A 23,697-nucleotide genomic window follows, 5' to 3' on the forward strand; every position below is an offset into this window, starting at 1 on the left:
TGTCAAGCCCTGCTTACCAAAGTTTTCCCTACATTTCCTTTGTAAACATCAATTCAACATTCTCTTCCCTCAGAGCCTGATGCCCCTACCGACCTGCGCTTTACTGATATCACAGATGACAGTGCTGTGGTCATCTGGTCCGTCCCCAGAGCTCAGGTCACAGGTTATCGTCTATTCATGAGCATCGGAAACTCTAGCCCCAAACAGCTGAGGGTCCCTGGCCATGTGTCTAAATACAAGTTTAGCAACCTTCAGCCTGACACTGAGTACAGAGTCACTCTGCACTCAGAACAAGGAAGCACACTCAGCGAGGGCATCACTGATGCCTTCAGAACATGTGCGTAACCTTTTCTCCTGTCCTGAGGTAAAATAATAGTGTAGTACTCATTTTGAATATCCTCCCTTTGCTTTTGTTCTTCAGCTCAGCCAACGGGTAATGCTCCTCGATTCACCACTGAAGTCACTGACACGGCCATCATCGTTACCTGGGTCCCCGTAGCACGATTCAGCTACAGGGTATAAAACTTTATTTACAATTTCCTGGTAGCCACATTAGCAGTTTCTTGTGTAAAACAGATGATATATACGATGGCACGTTCTGGAGTTTGCATATTACACTCAGGAGTTGTGGAAATATATCATCTACCTTTCATTAAGTGTTTTCATTCCCTGCTGGAAATCCCAGCTTCTTATGGTAACTGGTTTTATATGGCTACTAGCAAGTACAAGCTGGTCAATAATGGTCATAGATGGAAGACCAAGTACTCCAAGAGAACAGTTCAAGCTGGTAGACCACCTTGGACCAGCTACCATTAACAAAAACCAGCCTGACCAACTTAAAGGGCTAGTTCACCCAAAAATGAAAATTATCCCATGATTTACTCACCCTCAAGCCGTCTTACAAGTAGGTATATATAACTATCTTCTCTCAGATTAACACAATCTGAGTTATATTAAAAAAATATCCTGGCTCTTCTAAGATTTATAATGGTAGTGAATGGGGCTCGAGATTTTGAAACCCAAAAAGAGTGCATCCATCCATCATAAAAGCCCTTCTGAAGCAAAGCAATGGGTTTTTGTAAGAAAAATATCCATATTTACAACTTTATAAACTACAATAAACACCTTCCGGCAAACATCCACACACAAGTTGCCCAGCCCTATTTGTTCTAAGCTTATGCTTCTCTACATCCTACGTCATACGTCGCATCAAGAGTTTTTACGCTTCCACCGTTAGTCTCGAGCCCCATTCACTACCATTATAAAGACTGGAAAAGCCAGGATATTTTTAACATAACTCTGATTGTGTTCATCTAAAAGAAGAAAGTCATATACACCTAGGATGGCTTAAGGGTGAGTAAATTGTGGGATAATTTTCATTTTTGGTTGAACTATCCCTTTAAGCTGTTATCATCAGATTTTTCCAGAAGATATTACATCTACATTTCCAGAAAATGTATTTCCCTGTGATGATTCAACTTTGACTTCCTGTCTTAAGAATATGTGCCTTTTTCTCAGATGACTGTGAGGCCCAGCCAAGGTGGTGAGGCTCCCAGAGAAGAGACCTCCGGGGAAGGCACTATTTACATTACCGGTTTGACTCCAGGATTGGAGTATACCTACAGCTTGCAGCCCTTGTTCAATGGCCGACAGCGTGGCACCCCTATCACAAATAAAGTTGTGACATGTAAGTTATTGATGAGTTTAATTCAAGTCAATCCTACTTTGTCCAAAAGCTCTAAATGTTAGAGAGCAAAAAGTGCAGGTTGGTTTGTTACTAGACTAAATGAAATGTTGAAATGTTATTCAGTATAGTATTGAAGGGCTCAAAGTAGTACGTACATTTTCTAATTCCTCTTTGCTCTATCACAATAGCCCTATCCCCACCAACTGACCTGAATGTGGTGTCTAACCCTGTCACCGGTAACCTCAATGTCAGATGGAGCAGAACCAAAAGTCCAGGTAAATATTGACTGTACACCCACTTCTTATCCTTGTTCACCCTTTCTTTGAAGCATGCTATTGAACCTTGGCCATCTGTGTAGGCTGTGTGTGTATGTGACTGGTTGCAAATATTGATGTTGATTTCATCCCCTTACTTCTTGTTGGGAATTATCTGTTCTTCCCACCATCCTTTGCTCCCATTATTCTTTGTGTGTTTACTTACCTTTAATCTGTTTGTCATGCTTATTATTACATTTAGTTTGTTTAATTCTAACTCTTTCTGTTTTTTTGTATATGCTAGACTATACACACTCTTTGTTAGCCTTTATTTTTATCCCGTTATTCATTGTATTACCAAAAAAATACAAACCACAGTTTATTAAAGAACACCATGGTGTTCTTTATAGAACCTATATACATAATTAACCTAACCCTAACCCTGTGGTATATGAATATGGTAATCAAATGGTATTACCATCTCTCAACCATAGTACTGTCACAATAACATTTTGTAAGTGTATTTTTTATTTTTAAGCTTGAAATATCCCCTTTATCCTCTCAGATATAACTGGCTATAGAGTGACGTGCACACCAACCAATGGGCAGCGTGGAGCTACTCAAGAGGAGATTGTTCAAGGGGAAGAAACCTCATGTACCCTTGACAATCTGAGTCCTGGAGTTGAATACAATGTCAGTGTCTACACCATTAAAAACCACATAGAGAGTGAGCCTATCTCCACCACCGTTATGCAAGGTAAGACCCCATCTACAGTGAATAGTATAGTAATAAAAATAAATAAAGGTAAGTTCAAGCCATGCTCTGCTGGATCAAAACCACAATGACTGATCCAGAGAATCACCTGATTATATTGGACCAAAAAGCAAGCCAAAAATAGGTGTTCACACTGACTGCAATTTGGCATATATTCTTACCATTTGCTGCTTTTAGATATTCAGCAAATCTGATACATAAAAGACTGTTGATCTGCTACTTAAATATCAAGAGTGAAACCAATAGGCCTTGTTATTGTCAGCTTTGCCATGGCAATCTCATTGTTTTGCTCTCTCCTTGTGGTTCAGTGCCTATGAATAGACCCAGGCATTGCGTCAACAATGGACAATTAAATGGCAACTAGCTAGTAAACCTATACTTACAGTTATATATAGTATCAGGTATTAAACCTAACCAAGATATGACTTTCTGTGATACAGACAGCAACTTTACTACTCATCAATAAAAAGCTAAGAAGAAGTAATTACAGGAAAAAACAAGCACTGAATAAGAACAACAAGCACATCTCACCAGATGGCAAGTTATTCCTGCAAGATGTTATGTAGAAGCCAAACCTCCATGTCCTGTCCACTAGTTAGTACTCAAGGCCACAATGGCTGTTACCAGTCTTCAGTCAAAAGCTCAGTCTCCAGTCCTGAACTTTGTTCACTACACCACATAATCCTGCTTCTGCTCTAGTTAAATGCTGCAGATCCTTTTAGATGCATCACACACACCCTGTAAAGATCTAGAAAGACAGTTGCTTTTAATATAGAGTGATTAATTACTAAGAAAATCCAGTAATGCAAGTCCTTGGTGTTGTTTAATCTGTTTGTGCATCATGAAAATAATTGTGTAATTCTCAACAAGCATGGTTGTTTCACATTTGGTTATAATATCTATTACATTTGACAGTTGCTAGAAAAGTTGGAGCTTGACATTTTCTTTTTTCTTTTTTTTATGCTTGAGATCTTTTTTGTAGTATGACTAATTCAAATTGAAAGCCTGTTTGATTTCCATTACTGTGTGCATGTCTTATGATTATTAATTAGCCACTGATGGCATGATGGTAATTTGCTGCTTGTCTTAATTGTTCGTTGTCATTGCTTCTGTGTGTCTTGTCTTGTCTTCTCTCTTCCTTCCCATGAATGCATCTTTGTAAACCGATTAAAGATGTGCCCAAGGTGGGTGATCTCAGCTTTGTTGATTTCACGGATACCACGATTGGAATTAAATGGACCCCACTAAATTACCCGGCGGTTACTGGATACCATATTACAGTTGTTACGGCCGGCCAAAGTTTTCCTATTTTGGAAGATATGGTGAACTCCTCCGTCAACTATTACACTATTCGTGGATTGGAGCCAGGCATCAATTATGAAATCAGTGTGTCCACTATTACAGATGAGGCGGAGAGCGTGCCCTCGGTGATCACACAGCAAACCCAAACTGGTGAATTATCCCACATAGGTTTATTATTACATTTCGAAGGGTGGGAGTAAAAGAAGTGGAAAAGGAATGGAGAATATGGACGTAAAAGAGAGGCCGAGACCCTCATCCCCCAACCATCATTCGCTCAAACCACTTTAATTTCCTCGCTAGCCAAGATTGTTAGCAATTTGGTATTTCCCAAACTCAGTGTACCTTTTTGAATCAATAATATGCTTACATCAAAATACTGATGAATTTCTAGGAATATTTTTGCATTTGCATTCACTAGGTGGCGTATCAAATTGTTTGTCTTCATTGTATTCCTGTTTCATGTTAAATAGCATTTTTGTAAGCAAATTAGCCAACACATTTCAATCAGTGCTGACAAACTTTTGACTTAGTTTATGACTTTATTCTCTCTCAATGTCCTCTTGTTTAGCTGTTCCAGCCCCCACAAACCTGCACTTTTCTGAGGTGGGCTCAGACTCCATGCGTGTGTTATGGACCGCACCTTCTGTTCAGCCATCCGAAATTACTCGTTTTGTTATCCGCTACCATCCCACGAACAATGATGATGACACTCATGAAGTCAACGTAGGAGGTGGCACCAATAGCTTCATACTTCAGAGTAAGAGTTTACTAATGCTTTCAAAGTTCTTTATTTCACCCTTTAGGAAACAAACAACAAGATGGCTGGTTCCATGTGTATCCTACAGTCCAAACACGTTTCATCTGTTGGTTCTGATTTTTATTTTTATTTTTTTGATTCAGACTTGCTGCCAAACACAGAGTATCTGGTGAAAGTAGTGTGTGTCTATGATGTCAAAGAGAGTGAACCTGTAACTGGTGTTCAGAAAACAAGTATGTATTTGAATATAAGAAATTACCACTCTCTGTTTAAGTTTGTCAGTTCCTCCACATAATTATTTTTCTCCTCGTTCGTACAGAACTGGATTCCCCGACAAATCTGGACTTCTCTGATGTCTCCACCAACTCATTTACCGTGCATTGGATGGCCCCACGTTCCGTCATTACGGGATACCGCCTACGCTACCAGCCAACAAGGGATGGGCGCCCTAAAGATGAGAGACTTCCCCCAACAAGAAATTACTTCACACTGGTGAACCTGGCCCCCGAGACAGAGTACACTGTCTATATTTACGCTGTCAGCAACAATATAGAGAGTCTACCACTTACTGGAACACAAGCAACTGGTAAAAAAGTTAGGAAATTAAAGATTTTTTTTTTGTAAATCTTTGTCAGGTAGAATGATGCGACTCCTGTTTTACTTCCTGTAGTCTCTGATGCTCCCACTGACCTGGCTGTGACGTCCTCCACTCCCACCAGTATCACCATCTCCTGGGATGCCCCTGCAGTCACTGTACGCTACTACAAGATCACACATGGCGAAACAGGTATGACAAATGAATTAAAGGGGACCTATTATGCAAAATTCACTTTTACATGGTGTTTAAACATAAATGTGCATTGGCAGTGTGTGTATACCCTATAATGGTAAAAATCCACACCCTCCTTTTTTAATCCACATAAATCATAAGCAGGGTCTCTTGCAAGAGCATTTAGCAGCATTCAAATAAGAAATGTATTCTTATTAAAGCTACTAAAGTTATTCAGTCAAGATCAGTGAGTAATTTTCTTGGCAGATTATCCGAGGCACAAGCTGTAGGCTCTGCCCTCTGGAAAGCAGGGTCGGGAGCAGCAGCTCATTTGCATTTAAGGATACATGCACGAAAACAACATGTTTTCCTCAAAAATGGGCATTTACAACAGGGTGTAATGAATAATCTGTGGGGTATTTTGAGCTGAAATTTCACAGACACATTCTGGGGATTTATATTACATCTTGTAAAAAGGTGCATAATAGGTTACTTTTAAAGTGTTTTTGTGGTGTTGTGTTCTGCCGCTGCAAGTTCACTTAAACTTGTAAATGCAGCTGATTCCTTCTTATTGACTCCCAGGGGAAAGAGATGCACCCAGAGAGTTCACTGTTCCAGGAACACAGTCCACTGCTACCATCCAAGGTCTGCGGCCGGACACCGATTACACCATCACACTGTATGCGGTGACCGGCAGAGGGGACAGCCCAGCCTCCAGCACACCAGTCATCATCACACACAGGACTGCAGGTGGAAGTAAGTGCTCATGCACAAGTCATTTTAACCTATTACAGTTTCTGACCATTAGCTCACCACAAAAAAATTCCTTGTGACTGTATTGTCTTTCCTTTCCTCTCCATTCTCAGGTGTTTCGTCCCCATCAGATTTAGATGTTACTGATATTCAAGACAATGCCCTGACTGTCCGCTGGAGCCCAGCTAGAGGTCCCATCACAGGCTACAGAGTAACAGGGACGCCCAAGGATGGGCAAGGTCCAACATTCTCTGAGCTGGTCGGCCCTGGTGAGACATCTCTCGCTCTTTAACCTTTTATTTTTATTCCTACTCATGACCTTGAAGCTGACTTGGAAGAATTAGTTCTTAGTACTTGGACTTGGTATAATAACTTATTTTTCTGCCTTTTTTAGAGCGTACAGAAATGACCATCAGAGGCTTGGTACCCACAGTGGAGTATACAATTAATGTGATTGCTCTCAGCCAGGAAGGAGAGAGCACCCCAGTGGTCCAGAAAGCCACAACAGGTTAGTGTTTTTTTTTTATATATATATATATTTTAACCCACTGAACATTTGAAATCATTGTTCAGGCAGTTTTGCTCAAGGGGTCAATGGATCATGGCTTGTTCCTTACGGGGCTCGAACCAGCATCCTTCCAGTTAATATTGCTGAGCTTTAGCAACTATACCAAACCACCCTATACATACTCCCTTAACACTCCCCTTCAAAATCTCTAGCAAATTTGCAGCATCCAAGAGACCTGACCTTTTCTGATGTGGAGTCCACCTCCATGCATGTGACTTGGGATGTTCCACGGGTTCCAGGAGTGACCTCCTACAGGGTTCTGTACTCTAGTCCAGAGGAGGGAGAACGAGAGTACCAACCAGCCCCAAGTGGTCGTGATACCAGTGTAGTTCTCCAGGGTCTGCGCCCAGGAACCACATACAACGTTAAAGTCATTCCCATGAAAGGACGTAACCCAGACCGTACCCTTGAGGGCATTCAGCAAACAACCCTTGAGGAGACTCAGCCCACTGGTATGGAACATTGTAATTCAGCTTAGCTTTTCAAGCTAGTCAGTTAATGAGGTTGAGTGTTTGGGGGGATCTGTCCTGATTTGTGTTCTTTCACCTTTCTCAGCGGTTCCTGCTCCAACCAATATCCAGTTCTTGGACATTAGTCCAGCTTCCTTTGTTGTCACATGGCAAGCACCCAATGGCAGACTTTCTGGCTACCGTGTGGTGGTCACCCCCAAGAACCAGTTTGTCACAGCCAAAGAAATGAATGTTTCACCTGACTCTACACGAGTCTTAGTGCCAGGGCTTATGGTAATATGTCTACCTTCTTGCATTTTACAAATACATTAATCTTTGTGGTCACACGTAAAATGATTGATTGCCAGGTACAATGTTCAAATATCAGAATGTATTCCAATAAACGGGTAATAAATATAGGATGTTTGACACATTGGTTGTTATAAGAAAATGAGAAAGAAAATGAGTCCAAACATTGCTATTTTTAACCAATCATGACTAATCCATCTTAGTCCTAAATATCTGCTGTTTACTTCCAGGTGGCCACCACTTATGATGTACATGTCTATGCACTGAGGGGTTCAGACAGCAGTACTCCACTCACTGGAGAAATCACCACCGCTGACAGTAAATGGGTTTCCCCATAATATGGATTATAGTAGAGTGATTAGTATCGGTATCCTGTATTAAATAGAAACTGTAATCTCTTTGGCTCCACAGACATAACCCCTCCTCGCCGAGTCCGTGTCACTGATGTGAAAGACACCTCATTCACTCTAACATGGCGTGTCGTCAATAATGAGCCAATGACAGGTTTCCTTATTGAAGCGACACCCAGAAATGGAGGACACCCCACCTTCAGGCAAACTATTCCTAATGACCATCGGACCTACATCGTCACTGGTACATATTCCAAGTAACACCTATAGGCCATCAGTTTCAGCATTAATGGTTAACCACTGTCAGCTCAATGAGTAAACTGAACCTGGAATTATGAACTTCTTTGATAAGTTATTTCAAATAATACCATGATATTACCATTATGGTAGTGTCCAAAATCTTTAGGGTTACTTTTTGCAAATGTTGCATCCTGATTGGTTTAGATAAACACAAAAACGTTTTCAGAACTTCTTTTACCATGTTTGGGAGTAATGCTGTTTATTGAAAGAATTTTAATTCATATTTCAGGTTTGCAGCCAGCCGTCACATATGTGGTCAACATGTATACACTGAACGGAAACAGTCGAAGCCATCCATTCACAATGACTGTAACCACAGGTACAACTAAGCAAATTTGTCCATGTGGGACAGTAATACACTGTATTAATGCTAATGCATGAAGTCTCAAAATAAAGTGATTGCCATTTTCCTTGAATGACCTTTATGAACTTTATTTTTCCCCTTTTCATCACAGCTCAGCCAACTCTTCAGCCTCCTACCAACCTTCAGTTCACCTCCCTGACACCCAATTCCATCTCGTTTACTTGGCAAGCCCCTCCAACACAAATTACAGGATATTACATCACTTATGAAGAATCAGGTGGTCGGCCTCGTGAGCTTATACCACGTCTTGACGCTGACCAGAACTATGCCACCATCACTGGTAAGACCCATACTGTGATCACGTTACACCCACGTGTGATATACATAGATGTTAGAAAACAAAATGCATAATTGATTGTGTAACCATATCGTGCCATTTTAATTACAGGTCTGAAACCAGGCACCGAATACATCATTAAGATCTTTGCCCTATTGAATACCCAGAGGAGTGCACCACTGGTTGGCACTGCCACAACTCGTAAGTATTTGCTCAAATAAAAACATTGATTTTCCTCATTTGTAAGTCGCTTTGGATAAAAACATCTGTGTTGTAGCCATTTAAGAAAATGTATTTAGTTTTATATTTTTGTTTCAGTGTAATAATATTTTTTGCATATGTTTTGGTTTAATTTAATCCATCTTAATTAAGCATAATAGCATAAATTGGATATGTCATAAAAGGAGGTGGAAATGGATTAAATGGCAACATGTTGGGAGATATGAAGTGGGTCAGAGACGATTTTTGACCACTTCAAAACTAAATAAGAAGAAACAAAGAACGTCAGGTGGAATGAAGTGCGTAATGAAACAGAAACCCATTGCATGCTTCAGTGGCCTAACAGGGCCAAAACAGTCTCCTTAATGAATAATATAAATGTAAAATGTTAATGCACATATTGATACATAAGGTGTACTCCACTATACTTTGTTGCCAAAAGCTACAGCACATTTTGTTAAACTAGCCAGCACTGTATTTTATAAAAGCTTTGATTATTGCACTCGCTTGCCCTTTCTAGTAAAGATACTTGGCTAAGCCATAGTTTTTCTTATTTGCAGTGCTTAGCTTTTTAATGGTGAAATGCATTTAGAATTGAAATGCAAAATGAAGTTCAATTGCATTTAATGTTGCTTAAAGGAACACTCCACTTTTTTTGAAAATAGGCTCATTTTCCAACTCCCCTAGAGTTAAACAGTTGAGTTTTACCGTTTTCGAATCCATTCAGCCAATCTCCGGTTCTGGCGGTACCACTTTTAGCATAGTTCATTGAATCTGATTAGACCGTTAGCATTGCGCTTAAAAATGACCAAAGAGTTTTGATATTTTTCCTATTTAAAACTTGACTCTTCTGTAGTTACATCGTGTACTAAGACCGGCGGAAAATGAAAAGTTATGGCTAGGAACTATACTCTCATTCCAGCGTAATAATCAAGGAACTTTGCTGCCGTTCCATGGCTGCAGCAGGCGCAATGATATTACGCAGCGTCTCTCACAAACGTCTCCATGGTTGCAAGGCACATTCCCTGTGCAAGCAGGGGCTCACGGGCGCTGCGTAATATCATTGCACTGCTGCAGCCATGGAACGGCAGCAAAGTTCCAGCCATATCAGCCTAGAAAATCGCAACTTTTCATTTTCCGCCGGTCTTAGTACACGATTTAACTACAGAAGAGTCAAGTTTTAAATAGGAAAAATATCAAAACTCTTTGGTCATTTTTAAGCACGATGCTAACGGTCTAATCAGATTCAATGAACTATGCTAAGCTATGCTAAAAGTGGTACCGCCAGAACCGGAGATCGGCTGAATGGATTCGAAAACGGTAAAACTCAACTATTTAACTCTAGGGGAGTTGGAAAATGAGCCTATTTTCAAAAAAAGTGGAGTGTTCCTTTAATTGACACTTGCTAGCTTATCACTACCTTGTTGATTCAAGCTAAGTGTTCCCTCAGTGGACTACTATGATCAAAAACCTTGATCAGTGTTTAAAGGGCTGGACCATACTGTATATTTTATCTCACTTTAGCCAATATTTTCACTCTGAGGGGAAGTGTATTCTTTGGACTGAATCTTCTAATGTCAGAGCATGCACTTCCTCCTCACTGTTTAATTGCAAAACATTGGCTGGAGAAATTTCTTGGACCCCCCCCCCCTTTAAAGTTACATCAACAAGTACCGTCATTACTGGACTGGACTTTCAATGCCTTACTGGCTTGTAGATGCAACTGTGGCTGCCTCTTTACACGCTGCTTTGCTTTTAACACCTTTTTCCCGCACAGAGCTGACTTCTGATCTGCCCAGCCTGCCTAGCCATGGTGGCCGAGACAAACTGGATGTGCCTGAGCCTGACAATAGAGTTCATGTAGTGGTTCCCACTGGGCATGAATCACCTGACGCACACGGGCAGCATGTGGAGTACACAGAATTCAATAATCAACCCAACAGAGGCTACCAGCCTCAACATCGTCAACCAACCTCTCAACCTAACCAAGCCCGACCCCAGCCTTATGTGCCTCAAGTTGGGGAGACCCTAGTATACATCCCCAAGGTGGGACCCGATGGGGGTCGTGTACCTCGGATTATTCAGGTTAGTGAAAGGCCTGGCGACGGCCATTCTTTTGGTTTTCCAGAGGACAAGACAGGAAGACCACAGGAGGCCCAGACCCAGACCACCATCTCATGGCAGCCCTATCAGCAGAGTTCTGCTTACCTGGTGTCCTGTCAGCCCATTACCCATCAAGATGAGAAGATGTTCCAGGTAAGGACCTAGAAAGGATAGAATTTCTTTATCAGCCCACCTTTGCTCTTAAGATTGACTTTTTCCTTGTTTTGCAGATGCGTCTCCCAGGAACTTCCACAAGCGCCACCCTGATTGGTCTCACCTCTGGTGCCTCTTATAATGTCATTGTGGAGGCCTTGAAAGGAGCTCTCAAACATAAAATCTTGGAGGAAATTATCACTGCTGGAAACACAGGTCAAGAAAAGATCTATGAACTTTGATGAAAGCTCACGGACATGCTTATGATGCTTATGTCTTAATGTTCCTTTATTTTGTTCCCTATAAAACCAACAGTTCCAGATGTTTCATCCAGCAAGGACTCTTGTTACGACACCTTCACAGCCACTTACCATGACGTTGGAGAGGAATGGGAGCGTATGTCTGAGACTGGCTTCAAACTCTGGTGCAGATGTCTTGGCCTGGGAAGTGGACATTTTAGATGTGACTCTTCCAGTGAGTAACTTCACACCTGTAGGTCAAATGGTGGATTATCAAGAGCGTATACACTCTAAAAGCCTGTTTTTACACAGAATGGTGTCACGACAGTGGAAACAATTATCGCATTGGTGAAAAGTGGGAGCGACGGGCAGAAAATGGTCACTTGATGAGCTGCACTTGCCTGGGCAATGGTAAAGGAGAGTTCAAGTGTGAACCACGTAAGTCCTTCTTCTTAAGACACTGTATAGTCAAGTTTCTTCAGGTCCAAGCAATGGAATTAAAATTTCTTGCATTTTGTTATAGATGAGTCCATATGTTACGATGACGGAAAGATGTACCAGATCGGAAACCAGTGGCAGAAGGAATACTTGGGGGCCATCTGCACTTGCACATGCTACGGAGGACAGCAGGTATGGAAACATAATTTAATTCATGTCCATATGCATGGACAAATTATAGAAAGAAAATTTCAAAACAAGTGTTTCAAATTTATATGCTTGAGTCTGGTGAAATGCATTGTGTATGTGTTGCTGTTAGGGTTGGCGCTGTGAGAACTGCAGAAGGCCTGGTGCAGAGATAAGCTCCGAACTGCTGAAACCCGTCCGCTTAAACACTGGCCACAGGGTGGTGAGTATCTGCCTTCAAACATTTCAAATGGCCACAAAAAAATATATATATACACATCGCCTTTGCGCTAGCCAAGGCAGTTTTTCAAGATGCAAATGTTCCCGTTTCTTTGGTAAATGTGCATTAAACAATGCATTGCCATGGTTCATACATATTTGAATTTATGCATAAAATAGCTCTGGTTTTCATAGTATAACATATTTCACTTTGTTCTTCCAGAACATTCAATGCCCCATTGAATGTCTCCGACCTGAGCTTCTTGCAGATGCTGTGGCTAATCCCAAAACCCAAGAGTGAAACCTTTGACAGAACTGTACCATGACTTCCTGCCCCCATTATGCAACATTTCACATGGGACATGTAGTAAAGATGTGATGTTATATGAGAACGTACTAATCACATATTGCCTTAAAGCCTCCCTGTTTGTTACCACATCTGTTCAGCTGCTGCTTTACACAGTGTCTGTTGTGATGCATCATTCACAGCCTTGAGGAATTTGATTGGCTTTTACTTTTGTGTTTGCTAGTGTGGTTTATACATTAAATTTAAAAAAAATTTGCAATATTAAAACAAGATATTACCCATTGCAGTCGGTTAATACCGTCTACTTTTTGATACCAACACTACAATGGGAAAGAACAATTTCCTTGTTAAATGTGCAAAAAAGTTTTTTTTTTTTTTTTTTTTTTTTTTAAAATACAGATTTCTAGTTCAATTAAATTTTCAAAAAAAAAAAAAAAAAACTACCTTACCAGTATTTTCAAAGGATTTCAGCCTTTATGAATTGATATGGTCAAATGTGAGACAGTAGGAAAATAAAGCACTGTTTTATAAGAATGTTAGAGCACCACTGGGGTACACCGATGTACCAAAAATCAAGTCTCAATTTGTTAATCTTTTTTTTGTTTGTTTTTAACATGGCTCACTGATTATTTAGAGTCAGCACTGTTTTTAGATTGATACTTTTTTTTTTTAATTAATTTCCTAAATTCTTTGACTATTTATCCCCTTCATTCAGAAGTGTTTGGTTGTATAGAATGTTATTTGTTTCATCAGACTGTCAATGTTATACTGTCAACACCAATTTCACTACTGTTAAATCTTTTTTTCCTTTTTCCTTTCTTTTTTTGCAAAACTCATGACAAATTGTATTTATAAAATTTCACTCAAAAGCAAATTCTTTTGGAACGAGGTTCTAAAGTAGACCTTGCAAAAAACAAAACATGTCAATAAATGCAAATAAACCCTTGATGAAATCTTTGAGAAACTATTATACTTGATTTGTGTTTTTATTTTGTAATGCTCATGAGACACTAGAGGCAGCACAATGGAATGCATCAGGAAGTGTATGGAGACAATTTCATATTGGAAATGTTGAAGAGGGGGAAAAAAAAGGAAATTTTATACGAAATTATGCAAAGAAAACATTATAATTAAATGAAATAATTCTTCGTGTGTCCGTATTAAAGAAGTCATATGTGAAGAATATTTTGCAGCACAAAAATTCACTTTGCTGTTAGCTATAGGATTCAAGGAAGAATAGAAACTAGACAAAATTCTAACATTTAAACTATTAAGTTAATGTGGACAGACTAGCAATTAGCCATTGGACTAAGTTATGACATATGGGTAAGCAACTTGGAATTACAGTAAAAGATGTACATCTAAAAAGAAAGACACCCTAAACTTTTGTAACAGTGAAGCTAGTTGAATATTTGTATTCAACTGGATGTTCTGAAGTGTTTTTCAGTGATGGAAGAGACGGATGTTGGTGTGCACCAGGGAAATACCCAGCTCATTGCAGGCGTTGATGACCACCTCATCAGCAGTAGAGCCAGAGGGTGCGGCAATATACTCCACACCACTCTAAAAACACAGATAGAAAACTGTCACTTTTATATGCCATCTTAAGTATACACATACAGAATGTATAATATAGCAACAAGCTACTTTGATGACATGTATACAAGTGTGCATAAGAGAGCATAGATATATTAGGTGCACAAAAGGAAACAATGATTTGAGCTTGGTAACTAGGAGGGGCCGTTTACCCGTTTGGCACGGTCAACATTGTCCCGGAAGGGGAAGAAAGCATCAGAGCTGAGGGCCACAGCCTGCAGAGAACTTATCCAGTTCTTCTTCTCCACCTCTGACAGAGGCTCAGGAATCTCCTCAAACAGACTCTTCCAAACCTCCATATCTGGACCCTGACGTACAAACAAAAATTCAATGCCATCAGAAAACCTGTCGCACATAAAATCATTTCTATCACTGACTGCAACTTCAAAGATTGTTATTTTCAGTTTTTGTTTCTGATGCTCATTATAAGTTGACTGACAAGGTCTTTACTACTACTCCTCCAATATAAGTGTCATATTTCACCCAAAACATTGTGAAATAAAAATAGTAGCTTGTTTTCCATCCAAACATGAAGCGATTCTTTTCAAAGTTAGCAAAAAAAACAACAAAAGTGAACTAGGTGCATTTCCATCAAGTTGTTCGAGAGGAAGACGGTGGTATTGATAACATAGTAACCAACAGTAAATAAAACACCATCAGCAGAAACAGACGATTAGTCATGTGGGTCTAATGTTCGCTTTATTTTGAAAGTAAAGTGACTTTTTCTAAATTTGGCATTTCCATTACTTGTTTCTGATATGATACTTCAACAGGGTGATGGAAACATAGCTAGTGACATTTTTCACAATTAAGCACATTTTTCTCCCAAATTTCCTTCCAAAATTCTGTAATTTCATGCGTCATTGTCTTTATATTTTATATTTTCTTTATATGAATCTCATGAAAACTGTACAGGAATGTCTGGTTCATTTCATCTCAAAATTCAAATATATAACTGATCAAAAATTATCACAAAATAAATAAACACTTATGCACAATAACTCATAAAATTCCACACAATTATTATTATTTTTTACCAATTTTGGGATACAATACCTCTCCAATTGTTCCGCTGACATACTGATCAATGGCATTAGCCATCTCTGCACGCTTAACTCCGCTGCGGAATTTCATATTGAGCACTCTGGGATGGTGCCTGAGCCACCAGTTATCAGCCTTGTCTCCGGCCAGCCGAGTGCAGTGGATACGAGACTGCTGCCCAGCGCCGATGCCAATCACCTAACAAACACACACCATACTAATGACTTTTTATAATGAACTTTCATACAATTACATGGTTCAAAATAGCACAAGTAAAAAAAAAAAAGTTTTTGGTTACCTGTCCATCCTTTGCATAACAAACAGAGTTGGACTGAGTGTATTTCACTGCGATACTGGCTACAATCAGGTCTCGAAGAGCACTCTCAGAGAGCTGCAATGAGATAAAAATCACATTATCTGTGTTGAAAATAAGTTTCCTTATATATCAACAATAATATCATAGCCTTCCTTCCACAGTCCAATCAATTTCCAATGGATCACACACATTAATGGAGTTGCTTACCTTGCCCTTTGACACAATGTTGCTGAAGAGCTCTTTATCAATGACGGCTCCGTTCCTCTTCTGTTTGAGGTACAAACCAAACAAAACCCTCACCTCCTCTTCATCAGGTTCATAGTCAGGATCCATCTAATAGAACAGGGCATACATGATGAAGGCTTAGAGCTGTGTTAAAGCACATGACCAATATACTTAAAAATCCATTACAAATAAATGCTGTTCTTTTGAATCCTGAAAACAATGCATCACGGTTTCGATCAGCACAACCGTTTTAAACACTGATAATAAGAAAATGTTTCTTGAATAGCAAATCAGCATATTAGAATGATTTCTGAAGGATCATGTGACACTGAAGACTGGAGTAATGATGCGGAAAATTCAGCTTTAATTACAGGAATAAAATACATTTTTAAATATATTAACAGAAAAAAACTTTGAAAATGTAAAAAATATTTCACAATATTAATGTTTTTACTGCATTTTTAAAATCAAATAAATGCAGTTTTGGCAAGCATAAAAATCTTCTCTCAAAAACATTTAAATATCTTATCGACCCCAAACTTTTGATTAGCAGTGTATATCTTATTACATATGTATATATTAAAGTACCATGGTACAGTATTATTATACCAAATAAAAGCAACAGTTTCTATTTAGTAAGGGCTGTTTTGACCAAAAAGACAATGAAATTTGAAACAGTGGAGCAAACTTGGTTAACACAGTCCAATAACAGTCTAGAGACTATTCTTCTGTGTCTAATCAATCATGATTTACCCGAAGGACACAATAGTTTCCATTCTTCTTTTTGGAGAGAATTCGCAGTGCTTCCTCCTCATAACCAGGAGCGACTATACCATCTGACACCTTAAAAAAAAAAAAAAAAAAAAACAGAAAACAACAACAAAAAAAGAAGTTGTGTATAAAATGTATGAATAAAGTATTTCAAGTATTTGTTAAATAAGAGGCTAATGCTTTGTGAGAATATGAACTCTTTGATGTAAATTTCAGTGATGAATGGCAAAGTTCTTTTGTTTTTCTCTTACACACCTCTCTGGAGATGATCTTGGCAGTCGGGACGTCACAGACATCAGACAAAGCGATGAAATCTCCAAAGGAGGACATCCTGTCAGAACCTACAACACATTTTTCAGATTTGTCCATATTTTTTTAGGCTTAAACATGCCAAACTACATGTGAGATTAATGCCTAACGAATCATTCTTCTTACTACTAAGGTGAGAAAAAGTGTGGAGATGCATGGAGAGAGGTTTCACCTCTGGCTCTGGCATATGCAGTGGCGAGAGGGGTGAGGTCCTGGAGCATGTCATTCACCATGCACACCTTGGCCTCATCTTCACTCAGTGGGATGCCAACTGCAGCTCCTGAAATGTGAAAGTGTGTCAGATGCTTTCCTGGCATCTGGGAAGTATGGAATCTCACAATTTTGACTTTATATTATGCAATTCTAAGATATAAACTCGCAATTGCATGTTATAAATGTTACAGAACTGTGAAATATAAAATTTTGTTAGAATCGTGAGAAAGTCAGTCTTTTTTTCCCCTCAGAATTGGACTTTAACTCCCAACTGCAAGCTTTAGATATAAAAGATATAAAAAGTCAGAATTGTGAGAGAAAAAGTCATAATTACCTTTTTTATTTAGTAGTGGTGGAAACAAGCTTCCATAGGGAAGCAAGCAATGTTAATTTAATTGACGAATAATTTGTCATAATTATCGTTGATAACTTTTTTCACTGATGAAAACAAGATAAAATAAAACCAGTTTTAAATGACAAAAACTATGGCAAAAATGTATCAACATTTTTTTCAAGGTATAAAAACGAGACAAATGTTAGGAAAGGACAATTTGGGAAGTGATCCAGTCAGAACTGATATCCTGCATGGTAGATGCGCACATATGAATTGTAATGTGCTGATCTTCCCGGCGGGACATGATTTGGCATATATTTGCTGCATGTCTCATTAAATATTAAAAAATGTTAACATCAGGGAGAAAGAAGAGCAGACACATGGATAAACCTGAAAAAGATTCATGAGAAAGCGTGACATGAAAGAGTTTGTCCGGTTTTCAGAAAGCCGCCTCTCAAGACAGCACACGAGTACTGAGCTCTCTTTCGCTCCTTTTCGCACTTGAACGGACAAATACACATAAAATTGTCAAAATATCAATTTTGGCGAGTATTCACGTAAAAACAGTCAGTTATGTCTTAGGTGAACATAAATAGTTGGGAGAATATCGGATTTGTATCAGTGTATTGGATCTGTGCATTCAGCCTTAAAGTGACAGCAGCCTAATACACCTGCCGCTGTCCGTCATTAATGTTAATCAAACAACAAAAGAAAATGAGAAAAATTTGAACATTGAGTGATTTGATGACTGGATCACTTCCCAAATTGTCCCTTCCCAACATTTGTCTTGTTTTTATTCCTTGATAAAAATATCAATAAATTTGTGCCATAGTTTTTGTCATTTAAAACTGGTTTTATGTAGTTATCTTGTTTTCGTAAAATTAGACTAAAACTATTAAAATTAGTAAATTAAATGACAGTAAATTAATATTTACTGTCAAAATGAACTCTGGAAGCAAGTATGTGTTCATAGTTTTAGTAGTAGCAGTATAGTTTTATTTAATGATATGTAAGGCCATCTTCGTGGCAAAAACAGAATTACAAAAAGTTACATAAAAACAAATATAAAAAACAAGCAAGTTAATATTATACAAGATTTTTTACATTAGTTTGTGTTCATACCTGCAGGGCTGACGTGTTTAAATGAAGTGGCGGCTGGCAAACCAAGAGCTCTCTTCAACTCTCTCACCAGCTGCCAGGCGTTCAGAGCGTCACACAGGTTAATGAAGCCTGGAGATCCATTCAGCACTGAGACAGAGAGGAACATTAATATTATACCTTTTGCGGTTGTATATTTGTCTGGTAGTAGCATATGAGATCATATATACCGGAAAGAGGAAGTGCCGGGCGTACAGTGTAGAGCTGAGCAGGAGCTTGATGGGGATTCATGCCGTACCGCAAGGGCAGCTGGGAAATTCCTCGACTGTATTCACGTCTGAAGTAATCAGAGATGGCCTCGTCGTACTGAGCGGTGTGTGTGAAGGCCTGAGATATTACAAATACAAATTCATACACAAAGATATTTCAACAAATGAAATGGAAGTCCTTGTTATTTGTCTAACAAAATAGAAACCCTTAAGCCGATCGATGGGTTTATCAAGGACAGATGCAGAGAGACATCTAGAGAGTGGCTAATATAACAAATAAATATGATAATTTAACAGCAGATGAGAGATACATAAAATTGACAATTTTACACAGTGTTGGAAAGTCTGCGTTTTTTTTTTTTTTCCACGTAATTGGGCTACTTTAACACTGTTTCCGCAGGTTGTTTTTCCATGTCCACGGGTTGAAGCGACCCAAAATAACATGATATTTAGCCCCTGGAATGTGAAATTTATGTGGATTTTTTATTTTGATCATCATTCTGAATCCCATCCAGATGTAGAAAAATGCCATTTTCTCAGCTTTTTGCTCAAAATATTGCTTTATGAAACAACCATATTCAAGTGTTGAAAAAAAAAAAAAAAAAAATAATGCATGAAGCTAAAATAATACTTTAATAGAAACTAGAAAGAAAATTTCTTTTGATATATTGCATGTTCAGATATTCATACGACAAAATATTCTAGGGGCCATGAAATTGTGAAATTGTGCTGGCAGTGGCTGGCAACTTTAAAAAAAAAAAAAAAAAAAAAAAAAAGCTGGCGGGGAAAAAGTTAGATTATGATTAATAGATGATACTGATTGTTTATTTGAGGTAAAAGGGCACAAAGCATGAAGGAGAAACAAGTAAGTGTACTGCTGAGTGGCAAGTCATGTCTGAACACGATTTGCCACACAAATCAGAACATTAGCTACTCAGTAACGTAGCATGTGTACATGTATTTAATCATTTCATTTAGAATTGGAATGCAATGAGAACAAAATGAAATCTCATGTAAATGGGCTTATTTTAACTGGAAAGCCATGCTACTGGTCTATAATCAAGATCAGTATTACATTAAAATTCAACCCCCTCGGTTGAAATCACATTGCAGGAGGTGATGGGGGAGGGGTCCCCCTCGGATTAAATCGTGGGGCCCGCCCCTAGAATTGTCACCACCTTTCGGCCCACTAGTGACAGTCACGTCAGGTGGGGTTCAGAGAGTTTTGGATGTACACAAAGCTTAATCGAACCTCCTCTCAGATAGGATCACCACATTACCTTGAGTGCAAGAGTTTTGCGCGTTTCCATTGTGGTATCACGGTTGTCGGAAGATTCCATTTCCTTGGCAACAACATCGTAGTCAGACGGATCACAGACTACAGTGACTCTGGCGTGATTCTTTGCTGCTGCTCGAAGAAGAGTAACTCCACCTAAACATGATTGTGAGATTAATGGTGAAATTGGAGTCAACGGGTTGAATTTCACACAGGGTGCAAAGACAAAGATGTATGTGAAACATTTAAACCAAAACCCCTCATTTTTTATTTATTTATAATATATTTTTTATTTTTTATGGCTAGACATTATTTTACTGAAAATCAAGCACAATTTCAGGAAATTCAATATGTTACAAATAATATATTATATAAAAAATACAATAAAGACTACCACATCTGTTATTTTTAACCAAAACTATTAAAAAATAGTTTTCATTAAATGAAATAAAGCTTAAATGCAGTAAAATAAATATTAGATAAACTTAAACTTGGGTGAAAAAAAATTAAAAATAAAATTAGAAATGTTGCCTTGGCATAAAAGTAACAAGTTGATGGACTAAAATCATAAAATAAAAAATTAAAATAAAGTTGATGTACTAAAATCACTAAAATCTGAAATAAAAATTTTGCCTAAACAGAAATATTATAAATAATAATATTAATAAAAGTGACTAAAGTGAAAAATAAAATAAATAAAATTAAAAAATAAAACTCAAAGCTATAATTTAACAGTAATTATACTAAAATAACACTGCCATAAACATATGTATGTTCTGAATGTAAAATGCATGCATTATATATATATATATATATATATATATATATATTTATATATCTATATATATATATATATATATATATATATATATATATATATATATATATATGCTGCACTAAGAATGAGGTGAAATGCTGCACTAAGAATGATATGAAAAAATGCTTAATTTTCTGTGCTTGACAGGGTTTCTGAGACTCAAAATAAATACATAAATTTCATAATTTAGTTTACTATTACACTCATCTTCACTCTAAAGCACATGAAGTTTTTCTACATTCTAACATTCTTAAACATACAAAAGCACAACATTGTTGAATTCTAGTGAAGGAAAATACTAAATAAAGGGTCAATTGTGAGCCCTGTAAATAAAACTCTGAACAATTACTGTAACACTGTACTGACCGATGTCAATCTGCTCAACAGCGTCTTCCACGGTCACACTGGGGGACGCAACAGTCTTCACAAACGGGTAAAGATTGCACACAGCCACTCTTGAAGAACACAAGTTTACATCAAGATTAGATACTACAGTCTTTTCTCTTGATGCAATCATTTAAAATTGATTCACAGGCTACAATGAACAAAACATCTAGACTACCTATACATAGTTCACAGCGCTCATAGTAAGATCAAGACTTTTGGTCACACCACAGCAGCACTATTTGAATTATCAGTGATTAGATTAGCAGAGTCTCTACTTCTAACAAAATACCAGTGGAAATCATGTTAGCACCACTAAACCTGATTATATCTTGCACTGGTGGCACATGACAATCACTCATGAAACACCATGACCTGAATTTAAAATCTATAAAGCATAACTTGCAAAAACAAGTCCCGTGTTATAACCTCTAAAACACAGATAGCATTGGAAACTTCTTCTTACTAAACAACAGTATTACCTGACAAGACTAAACCCTAGTTTTTCCATGTCAGCCTTATCAGAGGGAGTTTGTCTGGCCAAAATGCCGCCATGGACAGCGGGATGAAGGGTCTTGACTCTTCCTCCAAGCATCTCAGGAAATCCAGTGAGCTCAGATACATCCCTGTATGGGAAAAAAAGCAATTTTAATTTTGTATGAACTAGCCCTTTATTATTATTTAATACTAAATCTGCAAGATGTCTGACCTGACAGTGAGTCCAGCATCTCTGAGAGTTTTGGCGGTGCCTCCTGATGCCACTAATGCCAGACCCACTGAGACCAGCCGCTTGGCAAACTCCACCAGTCCCGTCTTATCGGACACACTCAGCAGTGCTGAAAGAGACCGGCAATTAGACAATCATAAACTGTGCATGCAGAAGACACATTAAAATATTAATATTTTAACAACTGCAGCAAGATGCAATCGCCTGTACTTCAATTGCATGACGCGTCACTTTTGCGCAAACCCAAACTTCATCAAAAATCAAAACAAACAATGATGGAATCAGATGGCATTACTATAGTATGTTGATACCATGGTACTACAGTAAATAAGTACCATGGTATAGTAAATTCATGCATGGAACATTAAAAAAATGCTGGGTTCAAAACAACCCAAGTTGGGTTGAAAATGGAAAAACCCAGCAGTTGGGTTAGTTTGGGTGGTTTTATTTAACCCAACTATTGTTTAAAAATTACTGTATGTCTGGCTTAAAATGAACCCAAAATAGGTTGGAAATTAAAAATATGACAATTACTAGAGGCAACAATAATAATCAAAAGGTGAACATTTATTAATAAGAAATGTAATCAATGTTTATTGTTTAATTATTATTCATTAAACTTAATACATGTTCATTTAACATATGAATAAATGTTAATTTCCAACATATTTTGGGTTCATTTTAAGCAAGCAATACAGTCATTTTTAAACAATAGTTGGGTCATACATTTAACCCAAGTTGGGTTAAAACAACACAATTGCTGGGTTTGTCCTTTTTCAACCCAACTTGGGTTGTTTTTAACACAGCATTTTACACTAAAATAATTCTGTCCCGAGAACCATAGTAAATCTGCTAAGGGATACAATGATATTTCCCTCAGTACTTTGATACTATACTGTAGGACAGACACATTCAGACACTTATTATCATAATGGCAGTGTCAAAAAGCATGGTATTACCATGGTGCTTTTTTTTTTTTTTTTTAAAACTAGTGACGAGACATCAGATCATTTTTCAGAATGCAAAATCTTTTGCAAAAACCTGATATTGTCTATAAAGTTGTATTTTAATATCAGTAAAGACTGTGACAGATCAAAATGGCATTACGTGCGACATCACCCAACAACAACAAACACAACGAAAAGTATTTGATTTGTAAGCAGAAGTGTGCAGAAAGTAAAAACGACACAATATTACCTAGTTCAGATGCCATGCTGCAGGTAAAGCAGAGTAAATTTGAGATTTGTGCTGTAGTGTCTCGTGCACCACGCGCTGCTAATAAAAACACGTGGATGCAATAGTTTTATCCGCGTAAATGCATGATGGGAAATGTAGTTTTTATATCAAATGACACTCCCACTTTAACGAAACTCAAGGACGCGTATGTTTGTTTTGCAAAAAAAAAAAAATACGTGTTATAAATAATCATGTAATACAAATGATAATGCATTAGCAAACTTTATTGTAAATATAAAGTTCACAAATCACACAGTCAAGCACGGAAACAGAGACGCAAAAGAAGAAGAAGAAGAAGAAGAAAATG

The 23,697-nt window shown here is 38.0% G+C and overlaps 2 protein-coding genes across 5 annotated transcripts in view; one reads left to right on the forward strand and one right to left on the reverse strand.

The window, feature by feature from the left end:
* fn1b (fibronectin 1b) overlaps positions 1–13,218 on the forward strand; it is a 27,118-nt gene extending 13,900 nt beyond the window's left edge. Inside the window, exons 20-46 of one of the 4 annotated variants that reach the window (XM_067404610.1) lie at positions 74–337; positions 422–516; positions 1,519–1,687; positions 1,876–1,962; positions 2,507–2,698; positions 3,890–4,168; positions 4,587–4,775; positions 4,919–5,008; positions 5,095–5,361; positions 5,446–5,562; positions 6,127–6,300; positions 6,411–6,566; positions 6,692–6,805; positions 7,018–7,317; positions 7,421–7,608; positions 7,854–7,941; positions 8,035–8,217; positions 8,503–8,592; positions 8,729–8,917; positions 9,026–9,115; positions 10,911–11,389; positions 11,467–11,605; positions 11,705–11,863; positions 11,941–12,066; positions 12,152–12,258; positions 12,386–12,475; positions 12,695–13,218. In XM_067404610.1, the coding sequence (XP_067260711.1) occupies positions 74–337; positions 422–516; positions 1,519–1,687; positions 1,876–1,962; positions 2,507–2,698; positions 3,890–4,168; positions 4,587–4,775; positions 4,919–5,008; positions 5,095–5,361; positions 5,446–5,562; positions 6,127–6,300; positions 6,411–6,566; positions 6,692–6,805; positions 7,018–7,317; positions 7,421–7,608; positions 7,854–7,941; positions 8,035–8,217; positions 8,503–8,592; positions 8,729–8,917; positions 9,026–9,115; positions 10,911–11,389; positions 11,467–11,605; positions 11,705–11,863; positions 11,941–12,066; positions 12,152–12,258; positions 12,386–12,475; positions 12,695–12,772 (4,499 nt within the window). In that variant the 3' untranslated portion in view covers positions 12,773–13,218. Of the gene's footprint in view, positions 1–73; positions 338–421; positions 517–1,518; positions 1,688–1,875; positions 1,963–2,506; positions 2,699–3,889; positions 4,169–4,586; positions 4,776–4,918; positions 5,009–5,094; positions 5,362–5,445; positions 5,563–6,126; positions 6,301–6,410; positions 6,567–6,691; positions 6,806–7,017; positions 7,318–7,420; positions 7,609–7,853; positions 7,942–8,025; positions 8,218–8,502; positions 8,593–8,728; positions 8,918–9,025; positions 9,116–10,910; positions 11,390–11,466; positions 11,606–11,704; positions 11,864–11,940; positions 12,067–12,151; positions 12,259–12,385; positions 12,476–12,694 lie in introns of all 4 variants that reach the window. The other 3 variants (XM_067404607.1, XM_067404609.1, XM_067404608.1) reach the window with 3 other exon arrangements.
* Positions 13,186–23,453, reverse strand: atic (5-aminoimidazole-4-carboxamide ribonucleotide formyltransferase/IMP cyclohydrolase). Its single transcript, XM_067404611.1, has 15 exons — positions 23,352–23,453; positions 22,137–22,263; positions 21,910–22,053; positions 21,410–21,498; positions 20,231–20,382; positions 18,912–19,068; positions 18,706–18,831; positions 17,209–17,316; positions 16,983–17,068; positions 16,710–16,799; positions 15,939–16,064; positions 15,714–15,806; positions 15,431–15,613; positions 14,527–14,682; positions 13,186–14,341 (listed from the first exon to the last, which is right to left on the reverse strand). Exons 1-15 carry the CDS (start codon positions 23,365–23,367, stop codon positions 14,222–14,224), a joined length of 1,773 nt encoding a protein of 590 aa, XP_067260712.1. The 5' UTR covers positions 23,368–23,453; the 3' UTR covers positions 13,186–14,221.
* Positions 23,454–23,697: the final 244 nt, after the last annotated feature.

This window comes from Chanodichthys erythropterus, chromosome 12 (assembly GCF_024489055.1).
Source record: "Chanodichthys erythropterus isolate Z2021 chromosome 12, ASM2448905v1, whole genome shotgun sequence".
Taxonomy (NCBI): Eukaryota; Metazoa; Chordata; class Actinopteri; order Cypriniformes; family Xenocyprididae; genus Chanodichthys; species Chanodichthys erythropterus.

What these genes read in the sequence shown, in the direction of transcription:
- atic (XM_067404611.1), bottom strand. An exon ending in CTAGGGTTTAGTCTTGTCAG is followed by an intron (nt 21,499 to 21,909) that starts GTAATACTGTTG and finishes GTGTTCTTCAAG; the next exon opens with AGTGGCTGTGTGCAATCTTT. An exon ending in CCCGGCACTTCCTCTTTCCG is followed by an intron (nt 18,832 to 18,911) that starts GTATATATGATC and finishes TCTCTGTCTCAG; the next exon opens with TGCTGAATGGATCTCCAGGC.